The sequence below is a fragment of the Patiria miniata genome, unplaced genomic scaffold (assembly GCF_015706575.1).
Source record: "Patiria miniata isolate m_02_andy unplaced genomic scaffold, ASM1570657v1 HiC_scaffold_3, whole genome shotgun sequence".
Classification (NCBI taxonomy): domain Eukaryota; kingdom Metazoa; phylum Echinodermata; class Asteroidea; order Valvatida; family Asterinidae; genus Patiria; species Patiria miniata.
In genome coordinates, this window is record NW_024037069.1 from 10,295,213 (window position 1) to 10,315,257 (window position 20,045).

General features: G+C 40.6%; 1 protein-coding gene across 3 annotated transcripts; it reads right to left on the bottom strand.

Moving 5' to 3' along the window:
• Positions 1–2,938: 2,938 nt before the first annotated feature.
• Positions 2,939–11,966, bottom strand: LOC119738285 (pseudouridylate synthase 7 homolog-like protein). Of its 3 annotated transcripts, XM_038213124.1 has the most exons (8): positions 11,812–11,960; positions 11,444–11,624; positions 8,900–9,908; positions 8,245–8,404; positions 7,807–8,029; positions 6,894–6,998; positions 5,357–5,713; positions 2,939–4,080 (listed from the first exon to the last, which is right to left on the bottom strand). In XM_038213124.1, exons 3-8 carry the CDS (start codon positions 9,885–9,887, stop codon positions 3,430–3,432), a joined length of 2,484 nt encoding a protein of 827 aa, XP_038069052.1. In that variant the 5' UTR covers positions 9,888–9,908; positions 11,444–11,624; positions 11,812–11,960; the 3' UTR covers positions 2,939–3,429. The 3 variants fall into 3 exon arrangements, with proteins under 3 accessions (XP_038069052.1, XP_038069051.1, XP_038069050.1); XM_038213123.1 differs by lacking the exon at positions 11,444–11,624 and having other exon boundaries at positions 11,812–11,966; XM_038213122.1 differs by lacking the exons at positions 11,444–11,624; positions 11,812–11,960 and adding an exon at positions 11,045–11,425.
• Between the last annotated feature and the right edge of the window lie 8,079 nt (positions 11,967–20,045).

A 20,045-nucleotide genomic window follows, 5' to 3' on the forward strand; every position in this document is an offset into this window, starting at 1 on the left:
CACTTCCGGTTTTACCGGAAGTGGTTATTTTAGACCCCTATATCATATCTCATGAATTATTAATCTGATTGGGTTGAAACTTCACATTGATACGAAGCTATATTGACAGATAATTATATTGCATTATTTTTTATACTGTGCACTTAATTATTGTTATGTTATGACGTCATGAATATTTAATGAGGCAATCTTTACAGTCCTATAACTATAGAACCATTTGACCGATTGATCTCAAACCTGGCAGGTATACAGACTGGGAAGTGTTACACATGAATATTGGTATATCCCAGTCATGTGACCTCTACTTCCGGTGTTACCGGAAGTGTTAATTTAAGACCCTAATTATCATATCTAATGAATTAGAAATTTAATTGGGTTGACACCTTATATTAGTATTAAGCAACATCAAAGGATAAATATGTAGCATTATTATTAATGGGCAGTTTAATGTTTTCATATTATGACGTCATGAATATTTAATGAGGCAATCTTTATAGTCCTTTAACTATACAACTATTCGACCGATTGATCTGAAACTTGGTAAATATATAGACCGGGAAGGGTTATAAATGAAAATGTATATGTCAAGGTCTCGTGACCTTTACTTCCGGTTTTTACCGGAAGTGCAATTATGTAAGATAATAATTTCAATTTTAAAAGTTAGAGATTTTTGCAAAAATCATTACATTATTTTCTACAATCCAATAGACAATCAAAAACAAGTTGGGAACAGCTCTGTGGTTGTTCAGTTACAACCACATCTAGTTTTAGTTGTAAATGTTCACTGTAGAGTCAAAAAAATTAAACCTGGCGGCAGGATTTTAAAGCTTGGCGGGGACTTCTTAAACATGGCGGGCGCCGCAGAAAGCATGGCGGGGCGCCAGGTTTGTTCTACATGTTGGAGAACACTGAATATATGTGAATTTGTTATTAAAATAATGAGGATTGCATGCTCAAAGCACTTCTTTTGTCAAAATTAAATTTTGTGAAAAGTAGGTCACTTGACCTTTAATATGCTATCGTGACCTTTGACCCATTTTTTGTAATAATGTATCATTCCGAAAATCAACGAAATAAAAATAACTTGCTAGAGCATGTCTTCCTCTATCAGAATCTACTAAAAATCAGTTGGGGTCTTCAAAATTTACAACTTTATGACTATTTTTGTACAGTTGGTAGGTTACAAATGAGTCAATTTATAGACTTTACATAAGAAATACACCAACACAACTTACTATTCTGTTTCTAAAGTTACTAAAATATATCTTGGTTTGTGAATTTCTCATTCTGAGGGCTGATGAGGTCTAACCAGACTCATAGTGTAAATTATCAGCAGTGGCGCACCCAGGATTTGGCTTTTGGTTGGGGGGGGGGGGTCATAAATCGTTTTTTGTTCAAATTCCTGTAAAAGATTGGACCAACAAAAACTAGCCTAAAATCAAACAAATTGACAATGTTGGGGGTGGGTTCAAGGCGCCCCCCCCCCCCTTGGTGCCACTGATAATTAGTTATCCCACGAGCGCGCTTGGAATATGAAATAATGCAATGCTGCTGTGACCCATATGCCACTCAATGCACTACATAATTCTGTGTTCCACGAGCGCAAGTGGGATTTATAACCAATTTATCTTCAAGCAAACTTGATATCAAATGCGTACACGCGGTGAAGATGTACGTGCATACATGTAGTGTATTGGTTCGTTCTGCAGGAAATAACACAACATATGTACACGTACATTTTTAATATCTGGGGTGCAATATAGCTGTGCAATATTATATAAAATCACACAGTTGTTGCTATAGATGGACTAATCAGGGTCTAGGATTCAAGTTTGCTTGAAGATAATACTTAATATTACAATCAAAGTTACCTTTACTCATTCATCACTGTGCTTCTTGAACTTTAATGACTCTCACAGACTTGGCATTGTGTTCCTTTGAGATTAATTTCACCTGGACGTGAGTCCGCTGTACTGGGTGAAGGCCTGGTTACTGTTAGTAGTTAGCACACTTCTGAGTCCAGATATTCTGATTAGACAGTTTCTTTGGAATCAGAAGGTAGAATTTTGTTTTTCCTGGCTTTGTACTTTATACATAAAAATCTAGATTAATTTTAGTAACTTAAGAAACAGAATAGTAAGTTGTGTTGGTGTATTTCTTATGTAAAGTCTATAAATTGACTCATTTGTAACCTACCAACTGTACAAAAGTAGTCATAAAGTTGTAAATTTTGAAGACCCCAACTGATTTTTAGTAGATTCTGATAGAGGAAGACATGCTCTAGCAAGTTATTTTTATTTCGTTGATTTTCAGAATGATACATTATTACAAAAATTGGGTCAAGGGTCACGATAGCATATTAAAGGTCACGTGACCTACTTTTCAGTAGTGATTTGAGCATGCAATCCTCATTATTTTAATACCAAATTCACATATATTCGATGAAAATTGCCATAGTTTTGACATATTTATACCAAAAGGGTGGTATTTTACTCTAAAAATGCCATTTTTTTGTGGCTTCTGCCCTGACCACATGGTAGGTCGGATCGGGCTAAAAACTGGTGTGTATTCATTGCTCATTAGGACCTACAAGCACAGCAATTTTTATTAAAATCGGAAGACATGAGGTAAAAAAGTGCGTTGGTCTGACATGGAATGATGCCTATACATATCATCCGGCGCAAACTGGTTAAGGGGTGCATCTAGATTTATAAAATCACAGATGTCAGAGGCAACAGGGACAGGAAAAAAAGTGGACCCCAAATTTATAAAATGACCCATTAGCAACTGCATGCCCTCTCGACTTGACTCACGTATCTATTTATGAACATACATTATTGTATAGAGATAAAAAAAATATCCCAAACTTTCATTTTGACCAAGTAAGCTGAAAACCAACTTTTCAAGTTATTTGTTTTTCTTGTGTTTGGAGAAAAAAAATACTTGAGTACCAATGTGTTAAGGCCGGTTCATACAAAATGCACTTCATGCAAATGCGAAACAAATTTGACGTCATGAAACATTTCGCTGCAAAATTCGGAGTTGAAATGTGATCAACTTTTGCGAAATCCCAGTGCGAAAGCTTGCCGTGACGTCAGAAGTTTGCATTCGCATTTTTCGCGCTGAGTATGAACCGGCCTTAAGTATTTTAAATAGAATTTGTGTCATTTTTGAAACTATTTCCAATTTGAGTCAAAGCTAGACAAAATATGAAGGGAAATTTTGTATTTTGGCTTTTGTAAATATATTACGAATTGGAAATAAAAAAAATTTAGTGAGCACTTTTAATACAAACGCGGCATATGTACTTCTGTTTGGTTTTAGTTGTGAAATTATGAAACTGAAGTTGCAAATACAAAAGGTTTCTGAAAGAACTCCTTTGTAAACCTGACATCATCCTTCCAGAGAATACTTTCGTCATTGTCAATGTTAATTGCCTTGCTCATCTTGTTTCTGTTGGAGCATGGTTGAAGCCACCGCACTATATTTTTTCATCAACTCCCTCAGAAAAACGGTGGCATAGGTTGAAGATGCCAACCTGAATTTGACCCTTAAATTCACCCCTGTTGCCTGTCGGTCACTTGGACTGTTCCCCTCATCCAATTCTGAGCTGCTCAATTCAGATCTCAAAGAAATGTCATCATTGTTTGATTCTGGGGGATTTTGTCCGTCAATCTCTGACGAATCATTGGAACATTTTAAATTAACTTCATGAAAATTTAATGTAGCTCTTTCATCACCGAGACACTCTCTGTCTTCTTTAGAGTCCACTTCACAATCCATCCCCAACTTGTCTGGCACAAGATTTGTCTGGATTTCATCGTCGTCTCGTATATGCTCTAAATCCCAGCGAAGTTCCTTAGGCCACTCAATCAGTCGCCGGTAATCCCCCGGTATGTTCAACTGAAGTTCGGTCGGGCGGTACTTGCAAGAACCCAAGCCCGCCCCCTCCAGGTACTTGGTGTATGCATCTCCCATCCTGTTGCTGGGATACCGGATGTTGTTACCGGGCAACGGAAGGACTACATCCTGGATGGAGAAGATGCCAGCTTTCACGTCGTCTTCACTAACTTCTTGAATCTGAAGAAACAAAACAGGGATTAGGGAACTTGTTCTGTTAGAAATTAAAATAGCTTCATTTGTACTAAAGTGTTCCATGCACAGTCAACAATGTTATCTGTTATCTTTGCCATCTGTACAGAAACTGAACTCAAATGTCAATAATCTTTAAGTGTCTAGATTTAACTAATATTTTAAAATGCCAGTTACAGAAGTCCTCTTGTGGGTGACAGTAAGCAAAATGTTACTTTTTGAGACTTCACATGAAAAAATACTAGGAGACAGCTAGTATGTTGTGTGTGAGTTTGGAGTCAGTGGTTATTCCATTAGAAAATTTAATTAAAAAAAGAGCTTTACTACAATTTTAATATTGCCGCTTTCACCACTTTTCATCAGCTTACTTTAACACTGCTGCCATGTCATTGTAATTCAAATATTGAGAAAATTACAAGGTAACCACACAGGGGCTTCAATCGAGGAAAACGCATCGGTGATAACAGAGCTCCTTTAAACAACTCGTTGGTTTCTCAACAAACTGGCACTGTTTTTAGTAGTCTGGTTCCCAGACCACAAGATTCTGACTATTCCTGATGAATCTTAGGTCAGGTAGCCTCCGGTAATACATTGTATTACAATTTACGTCACGTGACTAGAACGGGAGGAATTCCTCCTTTTTCCGAAAATGTCTGAAATTTGCCGAATTCATTTCGTCGACAATCGGATAGCGCGCGAGTATTTCCGAGAATAATATAGTTTTAATTAACTGCTTATTGCTTATTAAAAACTTTTTTAAATGAGTTGATAATTAATATTCATTGCTTTCATTTAGAAAACTTGAAATTCAACGATGATGTTGTGCATCAAGTATACTTGGATCGTATGGGCGAACTTTTTGCTTCATCATGTACTATTTTGAATTTGACGACCGTTACCGAGATTTTCCAAAACTCGGTCTTCATTCGGCTCCGCCTGCTAACAGTGCTACTTGGGTGCCTTATTTTGAAGATTCCAGGTCAACATTAGTCAATTTTTTCTTACAGAAATATCAAACTGTATTTTCATATCTGTATGATATATGAAGCCAGTAAATTATTTAAAAATTTGATCGGAACATTAAAAGCTTTAAGTGATAAAGCCAATTCGGAAACGAAGCCGAGCTTTGAAAAAGGGCCGTCAATGTGGTCATGTTTATTTTTAGCCACGGAGGCTGCCTGACCTACAATTTAGATGTGTGGACGTCGGGGGAAATTGTCAGGTCGGGGAACCAGACTATGTTTTAAGGTGAATGGTTACCAACCTTGTCCCTGGCACCCCGCTTCTCGTCTCCCATCAACACCAAGTCCCCGGCCACAACCCGGTATCCGTACAGTCGCAGTCTCACGCTGGCCATGTGATTCCAGACCAGACTGCAGAAGGCGTGCGCGTAGAACTGCCGCATGGCGTGCGGGATGCAGAGAAGCGCCCTCATGCAGCCGTCTCTGTCCAGGCCATGCCGGTGCAGGGCCCTGAGAACGAGGCACTCGCGGGTCTTGTGCCTGGGCATGAGGGCCAGGGCCTCCTTGGCGTTTCGAGTCTGGAGGAAGTGGCGCTTGGCTCGGTTGACGGGATCGTCCTTGTCTTCCTCAGGGGCGAGTATTTGGTTAACTGCATCTTGCTGAAATGGTCAGGAAAGGAACAGCAGCTGAGTTGCAGTCAAGTCGATCACAATTCAAATCACAATTCAAATCATGAGTCAAAACAGGCCACATCACAAGTCAAATAATAAGTCGTATTGCAAGTTGAATGGCAAGTCAATGACAAAGGAATGCCTGATTGTCACATTTCGTTTAAAAAGCTTTTCGGTCGACTTGTTATTGGCTGGTGATGACCTATGTGCATGACATAAGCTCTGGAATAGAAATAGTGGTTATCACTTTTCCATGCCATTGAAGGGAATGTACAACATTTGCTTTTGCTGCAATTTTCAGAAATAAATGGATTTGGAGGATTATTATGTTATATAAAATATTGTTAAACTGACTTGTTTCATGTTTTAGGCTTGTAGATGCTGGAAAAACCAAGAAAACCTACCATGTTCTTGTAGTCTGGTTCCCTGACCCCAGTAAAGATGAAACGAAGCAATTAATACACTTTGGGGAATTGTAAGGTCAGAGAATCAGTCTAGCAGGCTTGTACCCCTTCACAGGTGTGTGATCAATTGCAAAGAAAAGTCAGAATAACTAAATATGAAGAATTAAGAACAGTTTTTGAAAAAAGTCAGTTTTCTCCAACGCTGGTCGGCGGACCAGCGTAGGAAAAATACAGTTTTTCTTGAAAATGCCAGCCCACCGGGAGCCACGATTTTAAAGGATGCTTTAGACTGTCAGTCCCTAACAATTTAGTAAGGTACTTCGTGATAATTTGATAATTTCGTTTTTTGATGTTGGCAAATGTTGTATTTTCCCTTTAAACTTGCGTTTCGATTGAGAGAGTAGCTATTCTACAAGTTACATATGCTGGACTCGCGTCCTTAATTCAGTTCTTCTTTACAGTGCAATACAACACAACATGAAGTCAGACGTTTGAGTGCTTGTGCATTCGATTAAAAAAATGTTGGATGTTCTACTTTTCTAAAAACCCAGGGGGTAAGTCCCATCGTCCCCCCCCCCCCCCCCCCCCCCCCCGTTCCCCCCTTCCCCCCCCCCCCCCGCCTTTTCTTCATCGTAACACTACTAAATTCCTAACTCCAATCTACTACCCCCCCCCACCCCACCAGCTGCACCAAAGCTCTTTGTAATTTTTTAATTTAGATAATGATAGAGTTCCTAACCATAACAAACCATCAATTGACTTACATATTTCCCAGACAGAATGGACTGACCAATGGCGGCTGATTGGCTCTTCCCATCCTGTAAAAGACCGAATCGCTGCTCTCCAAAGTAATTCATGAACCCTTTCTCCTGTTCAAAGAAAAGAATTAAGTCAAACTGAACAGGGAGCTACAGGTTCTCATCAAAAGGCATTCCGGTGGCCATTATTTCACAACAGCACATTTTATAAGTTACAGCAAGCTGGTTATGAGTATCCTAAAAATGGTACCTGTGAGGGCAGAGATGGTTATTGTGATTGCTTTACACTGAAACGGCAGCATTGAGCTGTATGGGCTCCGTGCACAAGTACCCCTTCAACGGCCAGGAAAGGAGAGTTGGGGGAGACCTAGACTGGTTTCTGATCCATCCACTGCCTATATCGAATGATCCAAAGTTATTGGGGGTGGGGATTAGTCTGGGAGACCTTGCAAGTTAAATTCGCACTTATTTTCGCGCCGAGGACGCAAGACACTCACGCGAAGATGCTTTGGCTAATAGCTTTAGCACATTCAGAAAGTCGTGCGTACTTTGCGCGTGAAACAGTACAGTACGCATACGCTGTGTGTCCCGTCAATGGCGTTCTCATTGGTAAAAACGTGCCATCTTGTGTTGGCGCACGGAGCCTATACTCCCCAGGGAGCTGAGATTGTCTTTGGAATGTTTCATTGGCCCACTGAGCAGGGTAATAACGATGTAGGGCCTTGAGCACCAATGACGGTGGAAACGTGCGCTTTATAAAAACATGTTATTATTATTATTAATTGCACGAGATCAAATTGGTGTGTTTTCCCAACAATTTTAATTGCAAGTTCGTCAATGTGTGCCATGATGTACAAGTTTATCCATCATAAAGAACTTGAAACAGAATCGTATGAAAAACAATATTATTAAAAAATACCTTCACAGAAGCAAAGCAAGTGTCTAGTTCCTCCTTCAAGAGAGCTCCCTCTACTCCACGATTTTCCCCGATGGGTTCTCCATCACCACGGTGACGGATATCACGGATGAGGATGTCAAAGAGATTGCCAGTCAGATCTCCAACATGAATGGGCGCGATGCGGGGATGGATGTTGCCGACAGTGATGCCAGGAAGATTCGCAACGTTGATCAGCTGCTCTAATCTAGAAAGGGGAGCCGTCTGACTGATTATGAAGTTGTTTTGAATTTGGCAAACCATCACATGTACATACTCAAATAATGGATTTATACAAAAAAAGTTTTATCAGAATTTTCCTCAAGTTATCAGAAGTTACCACATGTTTTTTTTAGTTTGAAATTTTACTACATTAGCTGCTGTCTTTTCACTTGTCTTTAAAATCAAACAAATTCTGCAAACCTTTTTGAATTGATGCCTTTGACAGCTACCGACTGAAGAGTGACAGCCTTCTTATCCTTCACTCCGGCATAACTGAAGTCAGACGGCTGGACCCGCAAGACTCGGGCAAGTTTCTGGAGAGCATCTAAGGTTTCCAAGTTGCTCTTCTTCAGTGTAAAACCTGCAGAAATTAAAGAAATACACACTTTAACCCCAACTCTCCAAGGTGTACCAAAAATTTGAGGATTCAGGATTGTTAGGGCTAACAAATTTTTTAACACCAGAGTGGTGGTGTGCATCAGAACCGGGTGCTTGAGTATCCGACCGTTGATGTCAGAAACCGGTTCCAGATTATGGGATCGGGTACCCGTAACCAACTTTACAAATTACTGAGTTATTTCTCAATGAAAAAGAAAGGTTTTAAGGCCGTTTGTGGAGAATTTTCAAAATGAAAATTTTGAAAAAGGAAAACCAAAACAGATTTTGCCGCCCCAAATCACCGTGCCTTATATTCCCTGTACTGCTCTAAACTGCCTCAGCACCGAATGATTTTAGTTTTCATCACAAAAATAGATGAAATGTATCCAGTTTGGAACATAATTTGATGTACCGGTAAACTAAGGTAGCCAAAACTTGTCCAAAGACTTTGTGGTTTTTTTTATAAAAACTATCGCACCAGTGAACACATCACCAGATCCTTCTGTCTCTGTTGCGTCAGCTTTCCTCTTCACTCCTCTGCTGTCCTTCCGAGCAAACTTTTCCCGGAAACGCACCACAACTTCCTGCTTACCGGAAGCCGTCCGACATGTCTTCGTTTCCAAGAACTTTCCGAAATGTTTTGAAATCAGTCTGTGGATCGCTGTTCTTGTTTCCTTGGAGTCCGTTCCTTCTGCATCAATGGAGAATGTCCGTGTGGAGAACTTTGACCCGGCGAATCTGATCAGTTTCCCTACTTGAAGATCCTCGAGTAAGTTCCGAAAGTCCCAGTACGTTGGGTTGGTGCTGACGCTTACCGACTTGGAAGTGTCGTCAGGGAGTTTGGATGTTGACGTCTTAAGATGAGGGAAAAGACACTGGACGGCCTTATGAACAAACGTCCTCGCCTCCTTGTCTTGCACAACTCCAATGCAGAAACATTTCTCCTGCGAAGTATCGCCATCTTCGGCGAGCGAATTCTGGGAATTCACAGGCCCATGCACGGGATCACTAGTTCTCACTGTTGTCTTCGACGAGGGGTCATTCAGTCGGAGTTCTCGCTCCGAGAAAACTCCCAGATCCTCCATAACTTGTACTCCAATGATACCGACAAAGATTGGCGTCAAGCTCTCTAGTTCTGTCAGGTCGTCGAATGAAGTCGAGCCTACTATCTTGGATGAAACGCTCAGTCCGTCTGGAATTCTACACGAAGAGTTGCCACCGATTTTACTCCCATCTCCATCAGAACGGCCTTCCTTTGCTTTGACGTGACAAGGCGCGGAAGGCAGACCTTGGAAGTCCCCACTCTTCTCCAGCTGGACCGGCTTTCCGGATAAGTCGATTTCCGTGACCCTGAAGTCCCCTGGTCTTGTCTTGATGCTCCCCAGGAAGCCTTTGTGTTGCGACAGGAAGATGTCCATACCCAACTTGCTTCTGGGGCAGTGTTGATAATACTCAGCTTGTTCCATTTTTGAGTCAGGCTAGTTTCACTGTGAAGACAAATCATCATTAAAATTTAACTGAGGATTGGAAAAATAATATTTTCAAAAATAGAACAATATTTTCATCAGTAGGCCTACAGATTGTTGATAGTTGAAATTCACACACATTTGTTTTGATGGAAGTAACGCAACAAATGAGAGAGGGACAGAGCAATATGTTCTGAACATTATCAGCTTTCTGCAGCCTTGACAGAGTTAAAGATGAAGAGTTACTTCTCACGGTAATCAATACAATTTTTCCACTTAAACAAACTTGAAAGTAAAATTGAAGTACAGATATTTTGGAAGACTGTCTTACATCCCAATTCCACTTTTAAAATGGATACATATCCATACTTTCAGCAAAGTAATACATGTAATGTCAGACCAATAAGCCTTTTTGCAATTTACTGCTCGAGTAAATTTGCACACTGGATAACAAGAATTGTTGAGCAAGAAAGGGCACCTATGTTACCTTTTTTTGGTTTCCCACACTGTTTGGTGTATGTATTGTGCAAAATCACTAATGGGCAATTCCACGGTTACTCACATTACATTTTTGATGTACTTGGTAGATAGTTATCCCCATGGTAGATAGAGTAGACCTAGACCTACCTAAGCACCAAAGATGACATCCAGAAAACTGTGTTATCATGTATGATAAACAAGACGCACAAAATTGGTTACTCACGTTACGAAAATGTAACGTTTTGTGCATCTTGTTTATTATACACAACACAGTTTTCTGGATGTCATCTTTGGTGCTTAGGTAGGTCTAGGTCTACTCTATCTACCATGAGGATAACAGTTATCAAACCTTTTCAGTAAGGTAATTATAGCCCACGGAAACTCAAAAGTACATCAAAAATGTAACACGAGTTACCGTGGAATTGTCCTTGAAGCTGTATTTGCGGTACTTCTCACTTGTGTTGTTAATACTTTTTAAAAAAATTATTAAAAAATAACGCTATAGAAAATGATACTACTTGTTAGTCAATTAGTGAAGGCTTGCGGTAACACCATGTAGAAATGTTTCGGGAAGATGTGTGGTTCTGAAAAGAACCAGTTGGATGTTCTTTTCAATTTCAGAACCACACATCTTCCCAAAAGAGATTTCCACATGGTATGGTGGTGTTACTACAAACCTTCACTAGTACATACGACCGCCACACAAAGTTTCAAATCTTGTTGCTCTATGGTTAATGGTATTTTCTAGACCCGTGAACATGGCGTTGTATACAACGCCACGTTCACGGGTCTAGGTATTTTCTAGCTCTACTGAGTGGACTGCTGGAACTGGGGAACACTCAGTACTAGAGCTAGAGATTTTCTAGTCTTTGCCCAAGACGTCAATGATCAAGAGCGTAGTAGCAATGTTCTGTAGCACCCTTGCATAACTGATTTTTTTGCGTTCTCTCACTAATGTCTTGATCATTTCGTAGCAATGGGGGCGTGGCCATTTTATGTAAATAGGACCCCGGTACACAAAGGCAATAGTCGCCGAGTATCACTGCGTTGCATAATTAACGATGATGCTTGCTCACCGCACGTATTTAACGCAAATGTTTACAATCGTCGGGCGAGCCATTGTTATTGAATCTCGATCACTGATTGGTTCCCTAGCCTAGGAAAGCGATGATGCAGGGTCACCACGCATATGGTAGGCCTATGTTTACAGTCGTCTGGCGAGCATTTCTCGATCGCTGATTGGCTCCCTAGGAAAGCCTAGAAAGAAAATAAAGAAAAAGTTAAACCGCTGATACGAAATGGCCAAGACGTTAGTGCGAGTAGGCCCGCTGGTCTAATTGTGCCATTAGAGGGCGCACTATGCACCGTCCACTATCGATCACTAGTCTTGAGCCAAGACTAGGTAGGCCTATTTTCCTGAAATGTTTACTGACTTCAAACTCACGAGCATATATGCATGGTGAGTCGGTAACTGTTGACAGAAATTCATCGAGTCACTCCGCCATGTCCGTGTAGAACTTCATTAGAAGTAATAATAGAACATGGATTATTACTAGAGTAGCACTAGCACTGCAGTGCACATGTGCAAAAAGTCTCCAAATAAATAATCGAACTTAGCTGCAACTAAACAAAAGAGGGCGCTGTTCAAAAAATACATGCCGCGCTCAAAATCGGTTGGGGGAGGGGTTGGGGTGTTAGAACACGGCTTCGAGCCTTCGACCATGGTTGACTTCGGGAGAGTAATTAATCACCTAAATGTGGGATACCTCGTAAAGTTTCAATACAGACACATGTCCTTCTTCAGAAATATAAAATAGTTTATCAACGTGATGTGGCTTACTTTTGGCGGGTTTTTTTTTTTGGGGGGGGGGGTTTGGAGGTGATAGACTTTTCCAGGATGAAGCAGATGCAACCCCAGACGAGGTTTGGATAGACACTATATGCAGGAGTCGCTGACTTCGAGAGTTGAGTAGGGGGCCTTCTACTCTTTTTTCGTAACCTATAGTTCATTCAGACTTCAGTTCAGGGTTTTTCCTTTACTTTTTAAAAGCACAGTCAACTAATGCGTGTTAAACACGCATTTTTTCCCCATTTTTTTGGGGTTCAGTGACACCATTCTGGCATCAACCCTAAGTTCCCTCATTTTTATCGGCATTGCTACCCATTGTCACCGCCATACAGGGTGCCCCCCCCCCCGAGTTTCTTAAAGGTTTTCTGAACCGATTGATTGGAACCGATTCTCAGCAAATTAAAGGGTCCATGAAATGATTTTTTTCTGAGGATTTTTATGACTTAAATACATTTAAAACAGCTTTCTTGCCATGTAACTATGACTTTCCACCTCCTTTAGCAGTAAAAAGGAGAAATTTCAACATTTTAGTTTTATGCTTATGAAAATTTCCATATTCACGAGCCAAAGCGTGATGTCATTCAAGGCAGAACAGTGAGTGTCTCCATAGCTTTGTGTACAAATATATATCAAACTTTTCTTCAGTTTGTTGAAGTAAGTTCCACTGTTTACTTGTTTATCATGTTAAACAGCTTGTTTGGAATAGTAGTGGCCAATATTTCTTCAAAACTTTCTTTTGTGGGTAATTTTGAAGGACATATTTTTGTACTGTTCATAATAATGCACTTTTGACAAGGAGTACCTTGTGTGACAAAAGCAAAATAGCGCCCTCTTGCATGTATTGATGAAAGGATTTGCTAATAATGAAAAACTACCACTTTCTTATCACTTCCAATGAAAACAAGTATTAAGATCTTGTATGTATTGTTGCAACACATAGTAATGTGCATGAAAACAAGATGAGCTGAATTTCCACTGCATGTTTCCTTTAAGGTTTGTTTACAAATCCAAATAAACTTCACTTATGCTTTATAAAGCTGTGAAAGGGCACTTTAAGGGTTTGACATTTCTCAGTTTCGAGGGACACAGACCAATCTCACGTTTTCTATCACATTTCTATCATGGAGGCCCTCTGCAATGGCGTAAACAGTGTTATAGCTATTGTTCAAATTATCCGCCAAGTTGCTTTGTACATGCACAATGGTTTCTCCGTTGAAAGTGGTCTCATGAGTGATCACGTGCCCGGATGGTTTCAACATGAGACTCGGGGTGAGTCCAAAACAAGACCGCTGGTTGTATGTTAAATTATACACTTTTGTAAAGAACGGAAACACAAGGCATTATGGGCGACCCGAACTAAACTGAACACAGGCGCTAATGAACAACCAGCGCAGTGACGTCACGTTTGGCGATGACGTCATACCAGCGGTTGCCATTCAGTCAAGACGTATCGCTAATTGCAATTAGTCTATGATCCGGCGTATGGTTAATATTTGGCAATAAGTGGCAACATTATTTTATTCAGTGTTACACAACCCGTTCTGCTTCCGTTCCGTATGGTTTGGCCACCAGTCGGAGGACATTTTCTAATATATACTAGGCCTAATTATTACAAGGAGAAACGTGGAGAGATTTACCGTAACATGCAAGAAAGATAGCTACCTTTACAGGGTGAGTCAAGAAGAAAGTGACCTGGATTAAAGATTTTTTTTTCTTCTTAAAAAGCAATCAAATTTGATACACCAATAAAGTAAATCTTAAAAAGCATGTTCGTCCACTCATCTGGAAAAAAATACTGAAATTGATTCATGCCATCAGAAGTTATGCATGTTTTACTAAAAGAACCTATTTTATAGCTGTCCATGGAGTGCCATTGGAAGCTATGATCTGAGTGAGAATTATAGATTACACACAAACATTCAAATACAAATGAGATTTTAATAATTGAAGTAAAGACTGAAACATTATTTTTACTGTCAGATCGAAAATTGAATTTTTACCCAAAGAAGACGCCCCCTATTTTCCCCAAAGCTGAAAACTAGCCATCTTGAAAAACGATCCCTCCACAACATGGCAAAATAGCGTCACTTTCGAGCCCAATTGCATCCAAAATGCTCAGAATTGGAAGCCTGTAGTCCGGGCCAGAGGTTCATTGCCATATCTCCTCAATTACCAAAGTTTATGGCTCTCAGAAACTCTTTAATATAGACTATTTTGAGGGTATAACTTTTATTCATGAGCTCGGTGGATGGGTTTAGGCCAATTTACCGGTGTGCACCCTTTAAGCACGGAATGGCCTGTCGGAACATTTTGCCCGTCGTTGATCTTGCCCCTTTCAGAAAGAAAACTCAGTGAGCCTTTTGTCACTTCCAAGTCGGGCAGTGCTATGCTACAGGACTACTCCGTAATTCCAACGGGCCTTATTCACGAGTCGGCCATATTGGATTGAGAGTGAGGTAAAATCTTGATTTTTGGAACTTGTGTAGAGAAATGAATGCTTCAAATGAATAATCTAAAATTTGTAACTAGTAAACGTTCCCTAATGTTTAAAGCCAGATTTAAAAAAAAGAGACTGTAAATAGGCTGCATTGTGCCTGCATAAATAGTCTGGCACCATCCCATTCAACAGTTGACAATTAATGGAATACATTCAGGGAACTCGACAAAATGGCTAACTCGTGAATAAAGCCCATGAGTTGGCTAAACCCGGCACATTGTGTGTACTGACCAGATGCATGACAAGACTTCCAGTCAAAAGCCATTCTGAATCAAATGAGTATTGTGTGTGCTCTGTGTAGAATGAGAATGCAGTTAATGTGTAGAAATTGTGTAGTGCTGTGATCCAATGGTTACGGTGTTCGACTCGTGTGCCGTGGTACATGGTTCGAATCCTGACATGGAACATGGTGCTTGTGCGCTTGGGCAAGGCACTTTACTTTGATTGCCTCTCTCTCTCCACCCATGAGTATAAAATGGGTACCTGTGAAGGTAGAGACCAAATTGCGCTGATCACGAGCTGCTGCAGAAAAATGGTCTCATTCCTGATGAACAGGGATAATAATTGTTGAACATATCCATTACTGTTGGACCAGTTCTATCTACTAGACTTGCCAAGTATTCTTGAATTGATGGGGGAATGAGGGGGAACTGAGCGTTATACCTCCCCTACCCTTCCAAAGAATCTACATGAGTGTCTTCAATTCTTTCTCGGATTAAAATTGAATTTTCTTAGCTCATTAGCTAAATCATCCCAGTGTTTTTTTGCTGCACTTAAAAGCAACCTTTCATACTTGCCAGTAAAGTACAGCGGCTTTACGCTGCTTAAAAGGCATAGGAACTACGACTTGTTTACTAGACAAACCTGCCCGAGGCTGAAAACTAGACCACGATATAAAACAATTACTTCACTTGACTTACAAAGTGCATTTCTTGAAGTCTCGAGTGATAGAGTCTGCTCACGTAAGTTCGGAGAAAAATCACCGAAAATCTCAGATTTGGCTTGAGCCACGGGCAGAAATGCCAAACCATCAAGGCCCAATAATCACCTCGAACTCAATTTGAACCCATTGTGTCACGACAGAGAGAAAGCCACGATGAGGAGGTAAAGAAGTTCGTCCTCCTGAACGAAAGAAACCTTTTTTTTTTTGGCTGATATTAAACTTCTCCTACGTAAGCAAGCGACTTCTCCTGCATTGTCACATTGTGGCTGCGCTTCCCGCCTGACCAGTCCGGCCGCGCTCGCTGGCGCAAACGTCGTCATGACAACGCATCGTGATGCGTCATTTTACGCCAGCGCTACGACAGAAGGCACGTCTATTGTCGGGAGATCTTGTCACGATTAGTGCAATTGGATAGCCGCGATTGAAAAAAAAATAAAGAGCGGAGAAGAAGACAGAGATCTCTGTGAGAACATCTCAGTTTAGTGGGCGATGCTTGATTCTTTTCTTATCACCATTATGCCTTTTTTTGTGCGCTGGGATTTGTTCGTGATAGCATTGTCAATTTCCAGGTTGTTGTCGCTTTTGATGGCTATACGATCCCGTCCCTAGGGGTGTCACACACCGTTGTGGAGTTGAAAGCCGATTTAATTGATAATGTCAGTGGTTGAATGAGCTGAAATGAATATTACCGCTCCTCTTGATGAAAAGGAAAAAGGTGCTCCTCTACGCAAACGTGAACTTCTGATGGTCGCGGTTCAAGTTCAAGACATTGTTGGGATGCGCTATCAATTGAGCTTATCTTCTGCAGCATTTTGAGGCAGTTAAGGCGTTTTATTCGAGGAGAGAATAAACACCGTTTGTTCGGCCCACATTTCTTGGAATCTGTCCCCTCCCACAGACCCAACATTTCTGTATGTTATTTGTTTACTTTTTTTTCAATCTCAGGGTATCATTTACAGCGGGCGACATTTATTAAAGATACCATCATAGCTCTGCCTCTTCCTGAACTTTGAAGAGATGCTAAAGATTTTGTATTTTTGTATGGACGTCACAAAATTCTCCAATGGTTGATCTCAAAAGTCTTGTGTCATTTTTGGGAAGTTTTTACGCTGTAAACTTTGGGTTGATGGTGTTGGCATGCAGATAAAGTGGGTGGGTGGGTGGGTGGGATGATAACATATAGGTGGATAAAATTATGTTTGCATAATATGCATTATTGTGTTCAATTTTCACCTCCTTACGGACGGATCCAATATCAGACCATGGAGGGGGCTAGGCTAGAAATTTAGCTTTAGCAACAAGACATTTCCCCAAATGAAACACCCCTGGAGATTTAAGAAAACTGGGGGCTGGGGGAATGGGGGTGGGGGGTGGGATGGTAGCAACAATCGTGACACCTTGGGCGCTGTTCCATGCATCGGGCGTTGGCGATGGAGGGGCGGGGGGTGGTGGGGGCCAAGTGGATTAAAGCAGGGGGAAGGGAATCAGTCCCCCCCCCCTTCCTAACACCCCCGCCCCCCTCACACACACACGTTTGTTTATGGTGTAAATCAAAGATTTTCTTTTGTTCCTCTTCCATTTTCCTTTGTTTGTACTTCAACTTTATCGCAACATCTCTCATTGGTTTTGTACACGTTTTCCAACCGAGGAGTCCTCGATTCTGTTTCTGTCCTCGATTCATCGATGATGTTGCACGTGTGTGTCCTCGATTTACACAATAAAGACGCAACCATCCACGCACACAGCTCTTTTTTTTTTACTACACTCATGAGGACATGTCCCTTTCCTTCTTTTGTTCCCTTCAAGTTGTACTTTAACTTTTTCTCGACAGCTTCCATAAGGTTTGTACACGAAATTCTCCCGAGGACTAGTGCCAAGGTCCTCGGGCATATTGTTATCACACACACCCCATTGCCTCAAGTCCTCAGTCGTAAAGAAAACCAACCCCCACACACATCTTTGTAAACACCGGCAATCTTGGATCCCCTATTGTCCCTAATCCTCATTCCTTTGTATGTACTTTAACTTTTTAGCAACAGATCTCTTTGGTTTTGTACACGAATTTCAATCATGGACTATCGGTCAATCGTAGACCCTTTGTTTGTGCCGTAACCCTTTTGTCCCTAGTCCACGATTGCCGGTGTATTTACATACTCACGCCCACACATATTTAGATTCGCTGCAGCTTCCTTCGCGCTTTTTAAATTCTGTGTACGTGAGTTTGTTTCTCTATTAAACAAGGGACGTTGAACAAAAGAGGACAATAGGGTCCACAATTCCCGAAGGTCCACAATTGACGATCGTGTACAAAACATATGGGAGGTCTTCCTAACAAATTAAAAAGTACAAACCAACTCCACTATTGCAGGTAGATATACACGTGTGTGCGTGTGGAAAAAATTTCCAATTCCGATTTGTTCCAATTGAAGTTTTCAAAATATTTCCGTACGTCAAAGAATAATAAACAAATGTAATAAAAACCTGTGCAAAAAATAAATACATGTAGATAGAACAAGTCTAAAATTTAGGAATAAAATAAAACAAGATACACTTTTAATATGGCAATTTAGTGACACATGCACGAATAAATAAAAGCTGAACAATAACTGCTCACTCCATTAAAGTACTCATTTCGACATTAAAGGTTCTGGCAACACAAAAACATCTCTGTTCAACAATGTTTGTGTCACTGTACTGGCATCATACACTTCGGTCGCTATAAGCAACAGCGCTGATTGGGAGTATTTTAAAAAAATATGTTTTCTGCCATTGTCTGATTTGTCGATAATTGCTGCATAGGTTTTTGTAACTCTTTGAAATGTTTGATAGAATTTAAAACATAATCCTGAAACCGTGAGCAAAAATCGACACCGTTCTTTTGGCGATATTAACATTAAAATGAATGCGCATATTATTATTATGCGTGGCTTGTGTATCACATAATTCTACACGGATGTTTTCTCCTCACGAATTGCATTGACGTCTTTGGTCGAAGGATGCAGCATAAGCCGTCCGGATGACGTAAAAACAAAAAGTGAAACATAAAAGCAAGCAGACAAACACATATACAATTCTTTTGTGACTACAATACGCCTAATTAGTTATACCCTTCTGAACAAAATAAGAATATCCACATCACATAATATACATGTATTCATAAACGGACGTAATTTATCCGCATGTACGTTCTAAAAATGACTTCGACAAGCAACAGTATAATTTTGTCGTTGATTGAGCACTATTGATTATAGAAATTTCCCCAATATTTAAGAGATTGTATGTGGTTAAAATTTAAAGCTCGGTCCGTTTTTAGTGTTATCTAATCCCTTCAGAAATGTTTTTTTTTTTACTTTACGCGAGTGGAGATAGGTTGTTAGTGATTCAGAAACAACCGAACGGAAATCCCATGCAACCGAGGGTCACTAATCTGTGGGCCACGAGACGCAAGGAGAACGGAAAAGATGCTTAGATAATTAGAAACAAGGACAGTTTGTTTTCTTGCCTACTTGTTCCCCCCCCCCCCACACACACACAAACAATGAACCACGACAGCTTACTGATACTTACGGAGGCAAGGGCGGATCCAGAACACTTGGGGGGGGGCAAAAAAAATTGGTCCCCCAAAAGTGGGTCCCAAAAATTACGGCGTGGGGTTCGGGGCCCGCCTAAGGGCCCCGAATTTTTGTTGGATTCTAGATGCGATCTGTGGTGCAAATATGAGGCAATTTCTGACCACTTTAACCAAATCTTTTTGAGGAAAAGATGGTGGTGTACGCAGTGCCTGCCTTTATTGCGACGTCACTTGACAAAAAAATTGGGTTCGTTTTTTATTGGGGGGGGGGGGGGGGGGGCATGGCCCCGTTGCCCCCCCCCCCCGATCCGCCCTTGCATGGAGGGAGGCTACGGAGTGACCTTGGCCCATTTTCACGGGAGTTGCTTGGCGGATTTTAAGCAACAATCAGTGGAGTGTTAGTCACATTTGTATGATGAGTCATGTGAAACCTAGCATTTCTCGTCTGCGCTTAGCAAATTCCAGGTGTGTCTTGAGGTTGCACGGTTGGAAATATATGATGCAGCAGCAGAGATTTTGTTATTTATTAAAGTTATTATCAACAATTCTTCAGAATTCAAAATATCGACTGTTTTTACTCCTCCGTTTCAAGCGACGTGGTGGACCGAATGTTTTGGGGCTACACAAAATTGTATTGATACATTTTGTAGGACTATTTGTCCAAAAGTACGGATTTTGGAAATTTGATTTTATCATTGATAAAAAGAAGACATATAATATAGTTACGGATGAAGCGGTCCAAACTTGCCTATTACAGACCACGTTTCTACAAAACGCACAATATTCTCTGACCATTGATGAAAGAATCTGTTTCTGAG